Source organism: Parasteatoda tepidariorum, chromosome 3, assembly GCF_982258835.1.
Source record: "Parasteatoda tepidariorum strain Cologne lab strain chromosome 3, Ptep-v5.0, whole genome shotgun sequence".
Taxonomy (NCBI): Eukaryota; Metazoa; Arthropoda; class Arachnida; order Araneae; family Theridiidae; genus Parasteatoda; species Parasteatoda tepidariorum.
Window position 1 is genome coordinate 27,763,840 of NC_141757.1, and position 22,071 is coordinate 27,785,910.

Here is a 22,071-nt window from a genome sequence, read left to right on the forward strand (position 1 = left end):
TCAAGGCGAAATATATAATAGCAAGCGAGAAGGAATTAGATTGCAACAAATTTGTGGTTTGATACGGTTATGTATTTAATTAACTTAAAACGTTAATTAACATTCTAAATTATGTGGAGAACTTTACGCCATTTAGCTGATATAGTTTAGCTGGCTATGACGTTATGGATCGCATGTGATGGTATGGAAGATCTTCTTCTTGAAGTGCTAGTATCCAATTACAAACTAAAAAAAATAAAGAAATATTACTTAAATTTTGTCTCATTGGAAAATCGTTTGATTGTTCTTAAAATTTGTTTCATTGAACTCAAATTGTAACAACTTCAAAATAAAATTTTTAAAAAAAAGAAATCTTTTACTGGTTTTTAAGATAGCTTTTACATAAAAGTGATATTTATAAAATATTTTCGCTCAATTACATTTAAACTATATAAAGTTTTTGATTTATTTAGGCTTTTAAATTAAAAGATAACTGTTGCGGGTTTTGGGTTTTAAAAAAGTAATAACTTTAAAAATATTCTGAAGTTTAAAAAAATTATTGGGAAGGCATGCCCTCCCCCCCAGCCGAGGAAGCAACGTAAACTTCCCGATATTAATATCAATTGAAATAAATAAGAAGGAAGTAACGGCATAATTTATAAAATTCCACTATATAATTTCTAGGTCATGAAGTACGTTGACGCACTTAAAACACAAATAATGTCTGACACTTAAGTGATGTTACATCATTCTAACACGACAGATGAAGGAAAAATGTTATATTTTTTTAAAGAACAAACGCCTGTTTCCTTCTCGTTGACTTCTTGATCCTGTTCTTTTATCTACTGAATCATCGATAATTCATGCGTCCAAGGTCCAAAGGAAAGAGTTGTTTAATCTCTTCCTAAACATCGCCAAATAATAATAAACACAATTCTAAAATTTTTGATTTAAAATAAATAAAAAGAAACCATAAAATACTTTTAGAGTAGAACACTTTACGAATTTGGATGAAAATATAAAAATCACAATGCGCCATGAGTGCGAAAAGAATAAAATTGTTTTCTACTTCAAAGAGATTTTCATAGGGAAATTTCGCACATACAGGGATTTTCCGTAATTTGGCATTCCCTTGGCGCCACAATCATCTTGGACTATCGCCAAAGATAAAATCCTCGTGGTTGTGTTTTGTTTATATTTACATCTTTCTTCAGAATGAAAGTTAAAAGCTTTCGAAAAAAAATTACGTTTGAAATCGATAAGTTGTATGAAATGGAACTTCTGATTGGGGAATATGTAATGTAAGTCATTATTAGTGCATAGAATTATCATTTCAATTCTTCCCTATTCCATTAATGAGCTAAACAAAAATGCAATTCATCAAATTTGGCAATGTGGCTCGAAATTTAACCAAATTTACCTTGAAATCCTTAATTTTATCATCTCGCACTTATCCTTCTTCATTTAATGCATGTTTTCCATATATTTGTACACCTATATCACCTTTTTCCAAAATTCGAACATTGTCTTCCATACCATGTTGCCTTTGGCCTTCTGATTTACCACCTACTACAGAATGGGGTTATGGAATTAGAGGTATTTTGCATATTCATATTTTACCTAAGTTTTTCTATCTTTATTAACAATTATCCCTTTTATTTTGTTGTTTTATTGTTTGTTAAATTCTTATCTTCACAGTCATTGTTTTTGTCTATATCAGTGATTCTCAACCTTTTTTTCGTTGCGGCACACTTTTAACGATTTCAAAATTTGACGGCACACAATGAAAAAATTAGATTAAAAGTTGTTTAATTACCTATTTTACACTGTGTTAAGTAGTTTGTGATAATAATTTTGAATGTGGAATAAAATAATATGCACTGCAAAATCACATTTATTAAGGGATTAATTATTTCTTTCGACCAATTTTTTATTAGTTAGTAACAGTTATTTTTTTGCTAGTTATAAATTGTTAGCTTGTTTTCTATAATTATTAACTGTTTTTTTTTTCATTTCTTGTTAACCAGTTTTTTGCTAATTATTAATTGTTACCTTAATTTTTGTTAATTATCCTTTGTTAATTTGTTTTTTATATATTTGTTTTTTTAGTTATCCTTTGTTAGTTTGCTTACTAATTGCATAGCTTACTTAAATGATCAGCTCTTACAACATTTTTTAAAATTGTGTGTTAAACACTTCCATCTTATTTTAAGATTGTCAGAGACAATACAATCGCTGACGAAGATGCTATCACGCTGTTAAAGCGGGGGGAAATTATAAAAAGTATATATACACTTTTCTTTATTTTAAACTTTACTCATAATAAAAAAAAAGCATTATAATTTTTATTGCATCATTTCTAATATTTGGCGGCACATTTTTAAGAATTTGGCGGCACACAAAAGTGCCGCGGCACAGTGGTTGAGAATCACTGGTCTATATATATAGCCCAAGGTCAACTATAATTTGATGATCCCTGTGCATATTCATGGTTCATAATATTCCTTATTATATTGTTTAGTAAAAATAATTTGATAATAATTACTTTGATAATATATAATAATTTGATGATATATATGATTATAGTTTCACTTCATGAAAAAGTGCAGCATAATTTTAAAAAAGTTTAATTTGAAATTTGATACAATTTTAATTAACAAGAGATTAAACAGCTCCACTCATTAATTATAACTTAATAAATTTAAATATTAGATTAATTAAATATTCAATATCTTAAAATATTTTGTTTCATTTTTCTTGTTAAGAATAAAAGATTTAGATTTTAAATTAAAACTTAAGTACTATTGAAAATAAAAGATAAAATAAATATTGTTCGAAAATTAACACTTCTGTGTAAGAAATTTTTGTAAATTGTTTGCAAAAGTTTTCGTGTTTGCTTTCTAAATGTTTTAACAAAGTTCTTGATGAGTAATTTTTCAAACTGTTTTAATCGTGAATTAAGCTAAACAACATAAAATGAAATATAAATAATGACACAAAATGAATATAGCAGCAGAAATGGACTGTGCTTTATTTAGATTGGTTGGCTATATCTGTGAGTAGCACAAGTTATACCCTATCTTTGTTTGGATAAGCTGTTTTAGTTATGTTATCTACATGCTATGCTGCTAGACTCTAAATTTTAATTTTGAATTCATAGAATTACGAAAATAAAACTTTTGAAAATTCGCACTTGCATGTAAGAAACTTATACATTGTTTATGAGGTGTTTCTTGTTGTTTTCTTATAAGTTAACAGGTTTTTAATAAGTATTAAGTGCAAGTTTCTAATAAGTATTAAGTTTTTAATAAGTATAAACTAGTATTTATATTTTTTTACTTTATTTGAACATAAGTTGATTTGAATTTAATTTAAAAAATTATTATTTGCTGTGCAATTGGACAAAAAGAAAACAAACAAAATTAAATTGCAGCTTATGTACCTTTTAAATTAAAGATTAAGTAAATTGTGTTTTGGAAAATTTGCTCTTTCGCATTAGAAACTTTCTTTTCCATGAACAATAACTAACAAAATTAATCTGGTTATTAAAGAAATCGATAAACAGATTATTGCTTTCTATGAAACAATTTAAGGTTTAAAATACAAAAGTACATGCTGCAATACTTTTTATGAATATTAAATAGTGCTTATGATTTATAATTTTTTAATGATCGGGCAATTCAGATATATTTGAAATAATTATTGAAGCGTCAAAAAAACTAATCTAACAAAATAAATCTGGTTATTAAAGAAATCGATAAACAGATTATTGCTTTCTGTGAAACAATTTAAAGTTTAAAATACAAATGTACATACTGCAATACTTTTTATAAATATTAAATAATGCTTATGATTTATAAACATTAGGACCGATTGTTTTGGATATTTTTGAAATAATTATTGAAGTATCAAGAAAACTAATCTAACAAAATTAATCTGGTTATTAAAGAAAGCTATAAACAGATTATTGCTTTCTGTGAACCAATTTAAAGTTTGAAATACAAAAGTGCATAGTGCAATACTTTTTATGAATATTAAATAGTGCTTATGCCTTATAAATTTTAGGATCGGTTGTTTTGGATCTTTTTGAAATAATTATTGAAGTATTTATCACCCCATCTATTCCGAAAGTTTTTTGAATTAAAATTTAAATTATGAGTATAATATTTTATTTGATATTAGTGTGTTACAGCACAATTTGTCACTTTTAGAACGGTTTCAAATCATCCTTATAAAATTTGATACTAAAAGAATTTCTGAAATGCATTGCACAATTTTAGTTTTGATAAACTTACTGATAATATTGTTTGATAAAATATATATTAAAACCATTAAAAATTAAAACACATTACCAAGAAAAATAATCTCATAGATTTAATCTATATATAATAGTGTTTGCAAATTGTTAGTGTTTTATAAAGTTGAGGTATATTAAACCAATGTGTATTAATTTTCTTTTTTACCATTTTTTATTTATTTTTTTACAAACATGGCTAGCAAAATTATTTTAAATTAAATTTAAAATTTTATGTATTTGTAAAAAATGAAATTTGATGTCTTGTAAAAATAAAAAGTAGTTGGCTTTACTTTTGGTGTAAATGCATTGTAATTTGTTTTTAAATAAATATTATTGTACTATTAATACTAAACTAATTACTAGTTAATAAAATACATTTATTTTATTTGAAATGAGAAATATAATGCATTTTTTTTTTCTTTTCTTTTGGTATTTTGTTCTGAATAAAATTAAAATTGAAACGTCGTTAATTAAGTCATTAAAAAAAATTTCTTTGTAAACTGAAAACTTTAGCGATGCACATAAGGTGCTGCCACCTACAATCGAAATTGAGTGTTAAGTCGTTGAGAAAACTGTTATCAGGAAAGGAGGTATTAATTTTGTAATTTTAAATGTTTTTGCTTGCCTTTTGAAGAGAAAAAGCTGTACAAACATCTAAAATGTAACTTTTATTTAAAAAAAAGAAGAAAAGATCTCATAAGAAGTACTGCTATAAAAATAAAATATTCAATTTTTATAATTTAAAATAACCATACAACACAGAAATAATAAAGTCTACTAAGAATTTTTTTTGTAATCTTCTGTCAAATAATAGATAAATTCTGTGTTCTTTAATTTACCAAAAATAGATGGGTTCTGTACTCTAATTGTTTTGTTTTATGAATTAAAAATTACACATGAAAAAAATGTATTTCACCACATATGTAAGTTTTAAATAATACTAATAATAAAAAATAATTGTACTCAAATGAGCTGCACAAATGCATTATAATACATGTACAAACAAAAATTTGTTTAGTACTATAATAATATATGCACACTTAGTTTATTAAATATTTTTTTTTAGTATTTATTATATATTTTAATATTTGTTTTATTTGAAGAGCTTAAAATGTTTTAATAAATCATTTAATTGATTGATTTTATTGGGACCTTTCAAATATTAAGTTAGTATATTAAACTATGTTTCTTCCTTTTACTGCTCAGTTAAAAAAATTAATTAAATTACATTAAAATAAATAAATAAAAGGTGTGATTCTTTGGTTTACTTTTAAAAAAAAGGTTCTATGTATTTACTTAAGTTTTTTTCTTTCAAAATTAATTGTTTGAGCTCTTCACAAAGAATGTTTTTCCACATTCAGGTGATACAGTGTCTTGCATGAGTATTTTTGCACATACACACCTATCTATTAGCGAGAATAAACAAATTAGCCTATTTCCTGTTAGTTTTGTGTGCCTTATTTGATAGACTCATTCAATTTAGAGAATTACAAATATTCACATCTAATTTATAATTTTAAAGTTTTATAAGAATTACTTTAATGCATTAACAGTTATCATTTGTTATAACTGACAAAATAATTAGAATGTACAGCTCTGTTTTGATTCACATATTATATATATATATGTTTTTTTTCTTTAAAAAAATTGAGATTCTTCTTTTTCTTTTTTTTTTTAAAAGTTCAAAATTTCCACTATATTATTTAAAAAAATTACATGGAAATTTCTTACAATATGTGTGTTGCCACCCATAAATTGTATTTCTCTTTTATTGTATTTCATAGAGAATAATGAAATTTCTATGAAAGATATGCAGCCCTTCAATGGGGCACCGCGACGAACAATAATAACATAGCTTCCAGTTTGTAGGGTCATTTTATTTCATTTCATAGCCAGCGATGAACAGCAGACCCAATTTTGGGTTTACGACAACCAATGTTCAACTCCATATCCCTGTAATTTTGAACCCAATCCTGAAAACAAGGGAATTCCTGTACCAAGTATTGGGAGAAATTTGCTTTCGTGGAGGGTTTTTTTTTTTTTTTTTTTTTTTTTTGATAGAGCTAACCATTATTTGCGTTACCTAGAGAGGAAAACTGGGACGCCCTCCCATTGTTAGCCTGGCTGCAAGGGGACTCTAACCCATGAACCGTCTGCTACTGTTATGTTAGCAATGTGGTTGGTAAGAGCCAGGTGTGGAACTCGTATTGACCAACAATCGTTGCGATTCTAACCAGATCGCCATATTGAAAGGAAAGCTGTATCCACTGAGCCTTGACTGAAATTGAAAGAGAATTTACAAAAAAAAATTTAAAATAATAATTTCAGTTTGAAACTATGAAACTAATTTCTTGTAGAATGTGGGAACATAGACATATACTAGTTTATGCAGGTTATTGTATTTTATATTCACAGAGATATCAAATGCTATAAAATGTCACTACCACAAATGAAATGATAAGGAAGTACTATGATCACTATTGATAACTTATAATTACAGAAAACGATAACGTCGCGTTATCGTCGCGGTATTAAACAGATAATATCGCGAATGTGTCATAAAACGATAATTATTAACTGCGATGTTATTGTGACTGTCGAACACGTTTTGGTTGATTTACGAAAATATTGATAAATTCAGAAATAATATACATGCATTTGACAGATATTGCAAAAAATTGTAATACTAATTTGTATGTTTTGCACTGTCGATTAACAATATTTTAACGGAATGTATTTATTGTTAGTTTATGTATAGAGCAACCAGGTAAGGAAACGTTTAATTGATTCTGTTGCTTTGAAAAGGTTAACAATCTATAATTTACTATTCAGTTTTTCAGCTAAATTTTTCTTCTTTTCAGTAAAAATGGTTGAATTGTGTGAATTTATAATTCATACGATTCAATCATGTGTGGAAGCAGGAAGTTTTCAAGTCTTTTATAGATTTAAATTCTATTATTTGTAAATAATGTTTCTATCATATTTTTTTTTATTTAACCTTGTTAAATTCATTCTGTTATTTGATAATTTTTACAAAAAATAGAAGAAAAAAAAAACAATCCACGTGGATAATTTATAGAAAAACTTTTATGAAACAATGATATACAATAATGCTTATCTGTCTTTAAACTTTAAGTGGCTTGTTATTAATTTTATATATGTAATTTATTCTTCAAAGAAATAAAGAAAAAGAAAAAAAGTAGAGAAATTAAAATTTTCAAATCAATATTTACTTTAAGTGTTAAGACAAAATGTGTTTTTCATTAACACTTGAAATCCTTAAGGGAAAAACCAAAGAGAAATATATAAAGAGTTTCTACTAAAATTCTAGAACATATAAAAATGTGAGTCTTTTTTTTTTTTTCTTCTTCCTCAAAGCACTTTAAATAGAAACACTTTCGCCCAAAACAGTTTCAGCGCCACCCAACGGTTAAAAGATTTAACTACTAGTTTGTTTGATGAGTTTTTCGTTGTCATTTATTATTTTTAATTGAATTTTAGAAGTTATCTGTAATCTCTCGTCTTTTTTTTTTTAGTTCTTTAAAAGGCGTAGATGTTGAGTCTTTAAGGATGTTGTGTGTTAATGAAGACAGAAGTACATTTTGTAAACTGAATTACGATTTATTTTACGCAATCTTAAGTTCTCTGCCATTTTTCTTGCTCTTAAATTTATTTCAGTGTTAAATAAAATATGTACTTATATTGACCAGTGGTCGGAAAAACTACATAATTTTTGCAGTTTACTACAACTACTTTAATTACAAATGTAGTTAACTACAATTACTTTTTTTTTTAAATGTAGTGACTACAAACTACTTTGGAATTGTAGTAACTACTTCATTACTTCAAAGAGACCAACTATGCTGGAGAACTTTATTTAAACCTATGTTCAAAATGGTTTTGAATAGGAAATTGACTTACATTAAATATGAGGGAATATTTATTCAGGTTTACATAAGCCAGTTTGTTATTCCAAAAAAAAAAAAAAAAAAAATTTTTTTTTTTGAGTTTTTAATTTAAGAAATGTGAAATTTTCAAATACTTGCAATTTTAATTATTTAATGCCCTTTAATTTCCTCTAAGAAATTAAGTACATCGAAAAAACGTTCTTTTCTTTTGAAATAACATCAATGTTTCACGAGTGTGCGTTCGTTTGTAAGACCCTGTATGGGGTATTAAATCTACATTCAGTATCAACTGAACGTAGCTTTTTTGGTGTTACTAGAGGGCGCAGCAGCCAGTTGGGCGGAAACAAACTCCAAGAAAAGCGCTGTGATGACGTCAAAAAAGGACAATCGTGCATGCTGGAAATATTCATTTTATACTATAGCTGAAACAAATCAAATAACCAAATGATTAAAAAAAATTAAAAAATCAAACAAAAAAATAATTAATGCTAAGCAAACGATAAACTTAAAATCAAACAAGCTTCCTACGGGGGGGGGGGGCTAGATCCATAGGTCCGTTATTATCTCCATTTTGTTGTGCTTGATTTATCAAATTTTTTTTTTTTTTAAAGCAGTGGCTTTTGACATGTAGTTGTGTCAAAGTGATAACTCTTTATAAACTTTTCTGAGCTATTCTGGAAGGCAATCGTACTTTAACTTAAATGCTCCTTTTTTTTCGGTAAGGAGGTGCTTGTAACAACATTCAAAATAATAATAGAATGCATAATTCTGCTTTCTCTTCCGAAGTTCCTGATCCAAATTAGATCCATAGGTCCGTTATTATCTCCATTTCGTTGTGCTTGATTTATCAATTTTTTTAAAGCAGTGGCTTTTGACATGTAGTTGTGTCAAAGTGATAACTCTTTATAAACTTATCTGAGCTATTCTCGAAGGCAATCGTACTTTAACTTAAATGCTCCTTTTTTTCGGTAAGGAGATGCTTGTAACAACATTCAAAATAATAATAGAATGCATAATTCTGCGTTCTCTTCCAAAGTTCCTGATCCAAATTAGATCCATAGGTCAGTTATTATCTCCATTTTGTTGTGCTTTATTTATCAATTTTTTTTTCTTTAAAGCAGTGGCTTTTGACATGTAGTTGTGTCAAAGTGATAACTCTTTATAAAGTTATCTGAGCTATTCTGGAAGGCAATCGTACTTTAACTTAAATGCTCCTTTTTTTTCGGTAAGGAGATGCTTGTAACAACATTCAAAATAATAATAGAATGCATAATACTGCGTTTTCTTCCAAAGTTCCTTGTCAAATAAATTTTTTATTCGCTGGCAGCTCTCGTTAGACAATTTTTTTTCATTTTGCGACGAGCAGGCGAAATAAACTTTCTTAGAACTCAAAAAGCATTTCCATTGCATGTTGAAATGTTTATTTTTAAATTAATGGTGAAAGCATATTTAAATGGACTCTGAAAACTTAAACGGACGCTATACCTCAAGGGGAAACTCTTCATGACAAATTCTTTTTCCCCTTTATAAATAATTTTTTTTAAATCTTATTTTATAATCATCGTTTAACAGCCGACCCAATTTTTGGGTTTAAGACTACTAATGTTCAACTCCGGAGCCTTGTAATTTTTAATCCTATCCAGGAGACAAGGGAACTCCTGGATCAAGTATTGGGGGAAATTTGCCTTCGTGGAGGACTTTTTGATGGAACTAACCCGCATTTGCGTTACCAAAACCACTAAAGAAACCAGAAAACCACCAAAACCTCCCACGATTACCTTGACTGCAATAGGACTCTAACCCATGATCCGTCTGCCACTGAGGATATTTTACGTCAGCACCGTGGTCGGTGCATACCGGATGCGGAATAAGTATCGAACAACAATAGCTGCGTTTCGAACCCAGGTCACCTCATTGGAAGGAAGGTTATATCTCCTGAACCACCACGATTCTCTCTTTAATTTTAGTTAATATTAAAAAGAGGAAAAACAGTAACATCTGATGCTAATAGTGAAGAAGAAAATGGGGATTTGTTACAGGTTTGGGAAAAACGCCTCAAGATGATTCAAGGGTATGTCTAGGTTTTTTTGAGAGCTACCTATTTTGCGAAAATTTAGACATAATTTGTGAAAATTAATAGTTACATTAAAAAATCGACACCAAAATATGGTAAAAAAATTAATTATCTTCAAAAATTGTCTCTACAAATAAAAATCATTCATGACCGGCAAATTTCTATATATTTTCCCCCATATATTAAGGAATAATTTGGCTATTGTAAAATGTGTGGCTTAAAATTGCATCCAAATTTAAAAATCCATTGTCCATATTTAAATTTCAGCATTTAACAGTACTAGAACTTAAAGTTATTTCCATTATGAGAACCTTGTACACTAGGTCATACAGAAAAAAGTTTCAAAGAGAAAAAAAATTTTATAAAAAAAATAAAAGGTCTGCTGGAATAAATTTACAATAATGTTAAAGATAATGTTCGAATGTTTAAAATGATATTCGAATTTTGACTTCCTGTATAGAGAGAGAGCCTTGTTGTTTCATTTTAAGAAACTCTGGGATTTATAGTTTTTTATGGGGACACAAAAACAAAATTTTAATCTTAGAACTTGCTGTTTTTAAAGTATTTTGTGAAACCACCGTCTTTTACCGTTGAATTTGTGAAGGTACTGTTAAACGGTAGTAAATTTGCCCTTGACAGATCCCTGTTATGCATCAGTTGATGAAAATGTTGAAACTTGTACTGTTGTCGGTTCAAGAAATGGTTACAGAAGCTGAAGTAAGTGCAATGTGATGCAGTTGGAGAAATGAGAACTTGACCCAAACCAGTGAAAACATTAACGGAAGGCCTCGGAGCCGGGTTGCCAGACTCTGAAAATAAAAAATAATACGACTTCATCCGAAAAAATACTTCAAAATACTACATGTCTTAAGCGCTATCTACAGGACTTTTTTGAAAGCTTATGCAGATGAAAACTGAGACAGACGATTATTATTAACATTATTTATATCGTCTGGCTAAAGTTTTTTAGAATTATATTTAAATTTATTTTAGTTGAGGATAAAATAATATTATAATTGAGAAACAATTATCCTTTAACAATTATCTTAAAACAATTATCCTTTTGTGCAATTGTACTTCAGATATACGTGTAGTAGTAACTAATATTTTTATCAGCAACTTTGTCTTTTGAAGAATAAACAAAGAGTTGTGTGTATCATAATAATGTCTCTTGTGCATCATAAATGATTTATTTCAAAGTTGTATAAAATTGAACCTAAATGAAAATATAAAATCTCATATTTTGTTTCACATCCTATATAGAAAAGAAACGTAAAATCTACTTAATCAAAGTGCATAAGAAATAATTTATATTATAGTCTACTAGTAAAAACGAACTTTTATTTTTCACAATCATCACTAGATACAGTGACTAATAGAGAATAAACTGTTGGATTATTTCAAAAATGTTTTTTACTTCAAAACTAGAGTGGCACTTTTCCTTGTTTTAGGAAATGAAAATAAAATAAATAAAAAAAAACTAAAAATACCACATTTTAAAAAAATACTACGAAAAATACCACACCCCTTTTTTTTTTGGTGAAAAAATACTACCGTAGTATTAAAAATACTACGTCTGGCAACCCTGCTTTGAAACAACAAAGAGCTTTCTGCATCCATACGAACGTACTGGAAATGAACAGCCATCAGTTATAAATGTCGAAAAATTATCATTTGCCATAAGAAGAAACAATTGTGTTCAAACCGCAATTTTCAAATGTATTAAATAAATAAATATATTTTATTTTTCTTTCTTTTGCATCGTTAAAATATTTGCATTAAGTGTATTATTTTTTTTTTAACTAGAATTTTTATATTAATTTTAAATGTATTTATTTTCAAATTCATTTCTTCTTTATCACTTTTTATTCATTTTCATGTCATTATTTGTTATTTTAAGTTAACCCACATTCGTTATTTTCCTGCATCTATCGTTCGCAATGAATAGTTCGCTGGGAAACTATCCATAGACGTTCTACTCAGTAGTTCTATTCGGTAAGACTGGGCGATAAATCGATGCATCGAAAATATCGATTCTGCGCAATCATCACCGATCCGATGTTTGGATTGGCAATTTTTCGAAGCATCGGAAATCGTGATTTACTGAGATGTATACGATAATTCCCGATGTATCGTTAGCATCGATGTCTGCAAGCTCGAGCGAAGAGCATTTTCCTCCGTAAGTGTGCAGTGATAGCTGTGGCGATGATTGTTATCTTTCCCCATCTTTTTTACATCGTGACACATCGTTTTGCTGACATGATGAATCCGAATGTGTTTGAGAATCGAAGTGTTGTTAAATCTCTTAGTTACGGAAGGGTTTTCTTTTGTGTGCGCAAATCCTGTTGATTTTTTTACAATCAATCCACCCGTTTGTGTTTTTTAACCGCTATTTTGCAGATAATGCAGATTAGTTTAAATATTGAGAAATAATTATAAAAAATGCAACGTTTTTTTTTAATGCAACGTATTGATTGCGAATTTACGCAGTATTAAATGTAAAGCATTAATGTATCGAAACATCGCGATACATCAAAATATCGCGATGTTAGCGGGACAATGCATCGCGATGCCAAAATCTTAACATCGCCCAGTCTTGCTATTCAGTACTACCCAGTTCTGTTCAGTACAGGAGAATCAATTGTATAATCTTCAAATACATTAACCAATTGTTTTTTCAAATAACTAAGCATTATACGCTTCAGTTAAAACTTAAAACTTATTGCCCTTGATTATGAAATAATAATTTTTTTTTTCTTCAGAAGGTTACTATTTTTATTAGGTTCTTTTAACATATGTATTCTTTTGTTCGACTTATGTTTTTTTCTCCTTTTTATAGTCTAGTTTTTACTGATAAAATGTCTTAAGCCTTTTTTTTTTCTTCCAAGTTTGCTTGTCTTAATAATAACTAGATTTAACTTCAATTCGCCTGTCCTCCCCTTTCCCTTCAAGTTTCTTTTCCTAGCTGGATATATGTATAACTGGATGTTTCTTTTACGACATTTCAACCATTCGAATCACTTGTTGAAGTGATTTTTTTTTATTCCTCTCGGAAAATTGCGAAATCATGTACACACGATATAAATTCTGTCACTTATTGTTCATTTCCTCGTCTGGAAATTGCGGACAATAGAATAATAATTCAGAAAATGCGTGATACTCATGATTCTATTCGCCATTCTTCGCACTCGGCTGTCATTTTTGATTTTTCTTTCGACTGTCGGGTTTCGAGATTTTTAAAATGCACTACATCAGTGAATCCTTCTTAGTGTATTTAGAACAATTATGCCTGTTATAAAGAAGTCTATAACAGCAATTCCCATCTTTTTTCAGCTACGGAAACCTAAATAATCAACCATCTTCAGTGGAACCCCGATTTTATAATTAAAATTTATTATGAACGTTATAACCTATAAAAAAAAACATTTTTATAATATTTAATAAGAAGGATGAAAATTTTTCATTGTCTTATTATTAATAGACATAAATTAGGTTTTATTTCTGACAATTAAATTTGAAGTCCTTGTTCTATATTTAGTCTTGTTATGAATTTGTTTTTGGTATATATGTTACGGCCAAAGCCCGAAGTCCGGCCAATTCGCGATCTGGCCGGACCTCTTGGAAGTCCGAAATTTTCTTGATTTCGGGAATTGGCCGGCCAGATTGCGAAGTGGCCACGGTGTTCCGGCCAAAGTGCGAAATAATTGAAACGATCAGTGAATATTTTACTTTGGCGGCCTTCTATAATTATATAAATAATTCTTATAAATCTTCGAATTTAAAAATATAAAAAATAGAAGTTTTTAAATTGTCTATTAAATAATCATTAATTTAATAATCATTATTAAATTGTCTATTTAATTGTTTTATTAAAAAGTTTAGTTGCTAATATTGCCCCTTTTGTTTTCTTTTTTAATTTAAAAATATAAATCTTCTAATTTAAAAATATAAAAAATAGTCAAGTTTTTAAATTAAAATTTAATTTTTTACTTTGTCTCAAATGAAATCAAGAAAATATCGGACATTGGTTGGAACATCGTGGCCACTTCGCGATCTGGCCGGCCAGATCGCGAATTGGCCGTCTTCGGACTTTGGCCGTAACATATATACATAAGCTGAAAATGTATAAAATAGGTCGAATTATGGTTTACTTGGAGATGAAAACTGCTGTTGAAAATGGTTATTTGGGAAACATATTTCTTCATTAAAAAATTATTATATTTTGATTTGAAAAACGTGATAGGAAATACTAATGTAATATTTAATAAATACTTGTTCTTTTCATAATTTGTTCAATCTATTGTTATTAGAAATATTATTTTTGAAGATTGCTGCAAATGGACTCTGCAAATTCTGCTTCTAGGCCATTAAATTGTTCAAAAGATAACTTAAATCGCTTTTTTTTTCTGTAAAAAAAAATTATTGCTATTAAAAACTCCGAACAGCGAGAGTAAATTCCATTATTTTTTTTTTAATTTAAATAATCGCTTTGCATAAAGCATACAAACAGAAAAAAATTAATTATAAGTAATAAAACTGCCGAATGTTGCTCAATATATGGGACGTTAAGCATCATGTGGTTATTTTCAAACAGCTCTTTGTGCGGGGAAGGAAATAAAATAAAAAATTAGTTTACAAATGAAATAAATTGACAAATTCATGTCTGTTTTTTTATTTATTTTTTTTTCCTTATGCAAATACAGTTTCGAATGTGCTAAAGTGGCCTTGATTTCAATACAAACGTTCTTTGTTCCATCCGATAAATCACTATTCGAATGAAAAAAGTGTGAAGTTATGGCGTATTGGTTGTTGCAAACTATTTGAATTTAAAACAAACGATTTTCTCTGATATATGCATTTACGCTGGTTCTCAACTATGATTATGTTTAAAAAAACAAACGTAGACAATGCTTTTGTTAAAAGGATAAATGCCAACATTTATTCTTATCAACATTATCATATTTTTAACATCCTACATTTATTAAAAATTAATAAAAAAAAGTGTAAATAATCATTTATTTTTGTTTATTTACTTTTTTTTATTGAGAAAAGCATCCGAATATCTGGACAATAGCGAAGTTCAGAACTATAGAGAACTTGTTTCTGAACTTTAAATTTTAAAGCTCTTGGATTTAATGCTGCAGTGAAACCTCTTGAGAGCGACCACTCTCCGTTACACAGTAATGTGGTCGTTTTTAGAGGTTGGTCGCTCTCAGAGGTTACCTACATTGACTTCAAAATTGCTATCGACGGTATACATGATTTTTCGCTAACGCTTTTAATTTTAGTCAGTGTCATTTTCTTACTACGGAAATGCCACTTTTGTTGGCGTCATGAAAAGGCGGATCTATGAATAAAATTTAGCTTCTATAAAAATGATCCCAACTGATATGAGCAAAAAGAAATTCACCAATTATGAATGTAAAAGCTATTTTAAATATGTCTTTTGTTTAAGTTTGCATTTAATTTTATATCATAAAAAGTAGATAGCTTTAAAAGATGAGAAGAGGTTTGTTTTTTAACTTTCAACTGTAGAAGTAAATCATTGGTGGCATCGTTTTTAGTGCTTTCTGACGGCAACATGAGGTTGTATCGTCAAAAAAAGCTCTCTGATTAAGAGCCTCACGCAAATATTTTGAATACATTTTAATCTACACCGAAGAGCCATTACATTATGACCACCCTTCATCTATAACAATGGACTTGCCCAGGTTTTCATAGTTCCTCGCCCAGGAACAATGTTTTCATGGAGCACATTAGGACCCATAATCCTCACAGAAAAATCTGAAAGCTACTTGAACATAGTTGCAGACCAGGTTCACCCATTCATGGCAACAGTTTTTCCTGCGGGGGATGATGTTTACCAACAGGATAATGCACCATGTCATAAGGGTAGAATCGTCGAGGAACATTCCGGTGACTTTCAAGTCATGTCTTGGCCCCCAAATTCACCTGACCTTAATCCAATAGAGCATTTGTGGTCCTACTTGAAAAACCAAATTCGTGCTGCCACGCTACCCCCTCGCAATGTGATTGAATTGCAGGACCAGTTGGTGAGCGCTTGGTACCAGATACCTCAGACTACCTATCAACACCTTGTGAAATCAATGCCACGGCGGGTTCTAGCAGTTTGAGGGCTAAAGGTGGTGCTACATGTTATTGGCAGGGTGGTCATAATGTTTTCGCTCATCGGTGTACTTGTTTGTGTTGTTAATTTTTTTTGTTTTTTTCTTGTTTCCTTATTTGACCTTTTCCGAATTTGGTGCAGATGTTTGCCCGGTCGCTAGGAGAGGTTTTAAGTCTCTGGAAAAAGTTCCATGCCTCCGAAAAGTGGTCGTAAATAGAGGTGGTCGCTACACAGAGGTTTCACTGTAGTATGCCTCCAAAAATTCATTTTCTGAATCCACATTTGGACTTTGTTTCTGAAAATCTCGGCGCTGTGAGCGATAAACACGGGGAATGATTCCACCAAGCTATTTCAAAATTAGAAAATCGTTATAAAGGAAAAATGGAATGCAAATATGCTTTCAGACTATAGTTGGTCACTAAAAAGGAATGTTCTTTATTTAAAACCACAGTAGAAAATAGCTAAAAAATGACAATTTGATTTTGATCAATGCATATAAGCAACTTAACTAACTCTAAATAGAATGGAAAGAGCAGTTGCTAACGTAAACAAATACCACGTTTCAACAACCAATCAGGAACGAGAAGCCTACACTACATCACTTTCAGGTATCCCATTAAAAGGAATAATAAAAAATTCGAAAATACTTCGTTTAAAGTTTTGTCATCTCCCTTTGTTTATTTTCTGCCTTTGTAAAGAGCTAATCACACGCGTACGGAATTATAATTGGTGCAACGAGATATTCATTGCACTCAATTTCCCATTTTTAAAGTAAAATATTGACTGTTTAGTTTTGGGTTTGATATCATTTTTGAGTCATTTCTGAAATCCTTTAAAATTAAACAGATTAATTTCTTGCTTCATATCCATAACATTATGTAAAAAATTTATTTAAATATTTTTTTTCAATTAGAGGATTAACTTCTTATCCGCGATATTCAATATTTCGTCAAGGGTTGGGTTTTTGATGACAAAAATTAGTTTTTTACATTATAAGCGTTAAAACATGGTTTAAACCTCAAAAATCTAAAATCCTAATCATCATGCATGTGAAGTTTATTTTTTATAGTATAAAAACATTAAATTAATATATGAAAGCGAAAAAATCCACATTATATTTATATTTTACTTTTGATGTTTTATTTTTTTTTTAAAGAATTTTTTAAGTGATACTATGAAATCTATAGTGCCTATATTATTTTGTTATGCTTGTCATTGAATTTCAAGCATTTTATTTTATGGATAATCTTGTTCTATCTATGGTTAAAACCGTCAATAACTGATATATAGCCGTGATAGCTCAGGGGATAGAGCGGTGGCCTTCCATTGAGGTAACCGGGTTCGAATCCCGGCGATAGCTAGTTGATTCGAATTCCGCACCCGTCTCTCACCGACCACAATACTGTCAAATAATATCCTCAGTGATAGACGGATCATGGGTTAGAGTCCCTTTGCCGTCAGGTTAACCATGGGGTGCTTCCGTAGCTTTCCTCTCCATATAATACAATTGCTGGCTAGTTCCATCAAAAAGTCCCCCACGAAGGCAAATTTCTCCCAATATTGGATGCAGGAGTTCCCTTGTCTTCTGCATTGCGTTCAAAATTATGTAGCTACGGAGTTGAACATTAGAAGACGTAAACCGAAAAATTGGGTTGGCTGTTCAACAACGGTTATTTAAAAAAAATTTATTAATGAATCAAGGTTCTTAGAAACCTTTTTTAGTGGTAACGAATATAAAGTAAAATAAAATAACTGATACAAGTCAAAAATGTGCTATCTCTGATTTTATCAATGTTAAATATGGCATTACTTCTTTAGCAAGGATTTATTTTACCTTTACAAAGGTAACGATATTCTTACCGTCTCCGATTTAGTCAGGCATCTTGAATTCTCCTAAGGTTTTGTCTTGATCGATTTTCTTTATTGATGCTTTCATTCATCGCGAGAATCATTATGTGTCGAATCCGTAAGCTCACTTTCTCCGCAATCTCTATTCCAGAACAGAAAAATCACTTTTACGGCGCTTTTACAAACGGGAACCCTATTTTATTCTTTTGAGTTGTTTGAAAATGAAATTCTTTGTCAATCATATTTTCCCAACAGACTGTATCTTAAATTTAAAATAAGCCTCTGATCTTTCACCATTGTTTGAATTCATATATCTATATTTTTTAAAGTTTAAGTTTGTTCCTAAAATCCTTAAGTTATTTTTAAGGACCTTAAAAAATGCTGCTTTTCGGTTTTGGTTCTTATGGACTTACATTTTTCTTTTTTTGATACTATATTGATACTATCCATTTTTAATACTATTTAGCTATTTCCTGCGAACTTACAGGTTCTTCATATGTTCTGTTTTGTGCTCTCATTATTTATTTTTTCAATTTTTATCGATTTTCATTTTTTTTTTTAAATTTTCATTTTTTTTAAATGTTCCTCTTCTTAATTATGACCTACAGGAATTTAAGTATTACGTTTTTGTTTCTTAATTATATCCTTTAGACTTTTCAAGTTCTTTAAATTTTCGTTCTTTTTTTTTTCTTCTTTTTTTTAAAATTATTTTGAACAGACTTTCAGATTTTTCAAACGTTTTGATCCTTACTTACTTTCTTGTTTTCCAGGTTCTTAAAACATTTCTGTCTTTGGTTCTTAGTTATTTCTAACAATCTTTTACGTTCTTCAAATGTATATTTCATAATGGAATTAGATGAAGCATTTTGCATGATTCAAAGGGTAATATTCAAATATTGCTATGGAATTTCGGTATATATTTAAAGTTGGGAAAAATAGTTAGCACTCAACTATAGTTATTTTTTAGTTGTCGCCGAAATAAGTAGTAATATTTTGATAAATGAGCGGTTGTGATAATAGGAGTGCATAAAACAGTATTCAAAACTATCTTCTTGCTCTTACGCAAATTTTCCCGGTTTTCAAATAGCCTTTTTCTTTTTTTATCATAAAAAGTAGGCAAGTATACACTTGCTTACGTACTTCAACTTTCTCATATCTTTTGAAAACTAATCATCAATTCAGTATCGATATTTTCAAAATTAACTTTTCTATCATTATTGAACGATATGGTTGATAGGAAGAATAGAAGGGAGAAAAAAAGAACGAAAACTTGAAGAGGTAGTTGACGCCCTGTTAGGCACTTGTCAAAGACAGCTGACGCCCTTCAATGAATATACAGAGCGGGGTGGGGCGCATAAGTATTTAGATCAGCCGCCCCATGCCTCTTTTGCCTTCATTTCCCATCGTGTACTCACTATTCAACAATGAGCTTTCTTTACGCTTGTCAATTATACAACGAAAATTTCATTTTTAGCTTTTGCCACCTAAAAACTTATTTCAAACTTTCTTGTTCTAAGAAAGCGATAATTAATTGATTAAAATTTATAATAACCTTTGATAGAGTACTTTTGTATTTTATTACAATGGTCGGATTGACAAAAAAAGTTTCACCGTTAAACCATCTACGTTTCCAATTTATCATTAATAGCCGAAAGCACTTTTTGCACGTAATTATTAGTGAATATATAAAGTATCTACGAACACACGTAGTTCTTACTAGTGATAACTGGTTATCACAACTTCAGTTGAGGAAGACACAAATATCAAATGTCAGTTAAAAACCGTTTAACTCACTCGGAAACTCACTGGTTATTACAACATTAGTTAAGAATGGCGCGAATTAGAACATTTAGTTTAACCTCATTCTTATTGCTCTTATAATAGTTAAATCCGAATGACGCTTAAAATTGATTCCGCATACTACAGATAATTGGTTATCAGAACTTAAGTTGAGAAAGATATAAAATGTCAATTAAAATCCGTTCTTACAACACGCAAAACAGTTAAGTGACGCATAACGTTGATTCCGCTTGTTACTAATGACAACTAGTTATCACAACTTTATTTGAGAAAGACACGATTATCAAATGTCAGTTGCAACGCGTAAAACAGTATAGCGACCGAATGACACATAAAATTGATTCCGCATGTTACTAATGACAGCTGGTTATCACAACTTCATTTGAGAAAGACACGAATATAAAATGTCAGTTACAACGCGTAAAACAGTACTGTGACCGAATGACACATAAAATTGATTCCGCTTGCTACTAGTGGCAACTGGTTATGACAACTTCATTTGAGAAGGACACGAATATAAAATGTCAGTTACAACGCGTAAAACAGTAGGGGAGAGTGGGGTCAATTGTAACAGGGTACGATTGTAACAGAGCAAATATTTCGAGTGTCGGGTTCTAGATTCGGTTCCTACGTGGCGCACTAGGTGTATTTAATAAATCTACATGTACACCCCTGCTGGCAACCATTTTTATGTACTTTTGAAAGAGTTATATCACAAAAGATATTTTCACGCTACGTAAGTACTTTTTTTGGTGTTAGAATATTATATTGTAACATAGTAATTTTGTTTAAACAAATAAAAATTATTAACCGAATATGTAAGCGGACACCTTAATTTACATTTTAAGTAAAAAAAGATTAGTTTTGTTAATTAACAAGCATTGTTTTTAACAAATGAAGCTGAAATGGCGTCTTGGGGACGATTGTAACAATAAGTAAAGGGACGACTGTAACAGCTAAAAATAAATAATCTTATGTTTACAAACCATTACTTAACTCTTTAAGAACCACCAATAGTTTCCTATATCATTTATATTATGTTGCATGTGCATTATTTCATTTGTCACCTTTCACAGCATAAATTAAAATTTTTAACCCCTTAAAGTTAAAAGTTTAACCCTTTAGGTCTCTGCTCATTATTATTTTTACTCCTAAAATATCATTACTATTTTGATCAATAAAAAAATATATTACAACTATGATAATATGTATAATTAACTATGTTTTAGTTGAATTTATGAACTGTTACAATTGACCCCGTAAGTGGGGACAATTGTAACAAGTGCGCGACTGTCAAAAATTGTTAATCACTAATATAATAACATTTAAAATAAGGTATTTATTTTTTTTTCTAGTAGAGGATAGTCTACTTTACTCGTCTGTCAATTAATACTAATAATATATTGGATTTTTTGTTAGTTAAAAATAGTTAAGCAAAAAATGTTACAATTGACCCCACTCTCCCCTACTGTGACCGAATGACACATAAAATTGATTCCACTTGTTACTAGTGGCAACTGGTTAAACTTCATTTGAGAAGGACACGAATATAAAATGTCAGTTACAACGCGTAAAACAGTACTGTGACCGAATGACACATAAAATTGATTCCGCTTGCTACTAGTGGCAACTGGTTATGACAACTTCATTTGAGAAAGACACGAATATAAAATGTCAGTTACAACGCATAAAACAGTACAGTGATCGAATGACACATAAAATTGATTACGCTTGTTACTACGACAACTGGTTATCAGAACTTTATTTGAGACGGACACGAATGTAGAATGTCTGTTACGACAGTAAAACAGTATAGTGACGGAATGACGCAAAAAATTGATTTCGCTTGTAACAAGTGGCAAATGGTTATCACAACCTCAGCTAAGAAAGATCCGAATATAAATTTTCAGCTACTACACGCATAGCAGTAATGTGACCGAATGACGCTTTAAATTGATCTGTAGTGCGAAAAATTAAATAAGTTTAATTATATTTTTTTCACTTTTATTTTAACCAGTTCTTGTGGACGCAAAGAAAT

The 22,071-nt window shown here is 29.7% G+C and overlaps 1 protein-coding gene across 1 annotated transcript in view; it reads left to right on the top strand.

Annotated features, from left to right (window-relative positions):
• Positions 1 to 842: 842 nt before the first annotated feature.
• CAH1 (carbonic anhydrase 1) overlaps positions 843 to 22,071 on the top strand; it is a 66,061-nt gene continuing 44,832 nt past the window's right edge. The window contains exon 1 of the mRNA XM_016060300.5: positions 843 to 1,575. Coding sequence (XP_015915786.3) covers positions 1,350 to 1,575 — 226 coding nt within the window. The 5' untranslated portion in view covers positions 843 to 1,349. The remainder of the gene's footprint in view (positions 1,576 to 22,071) is intronic.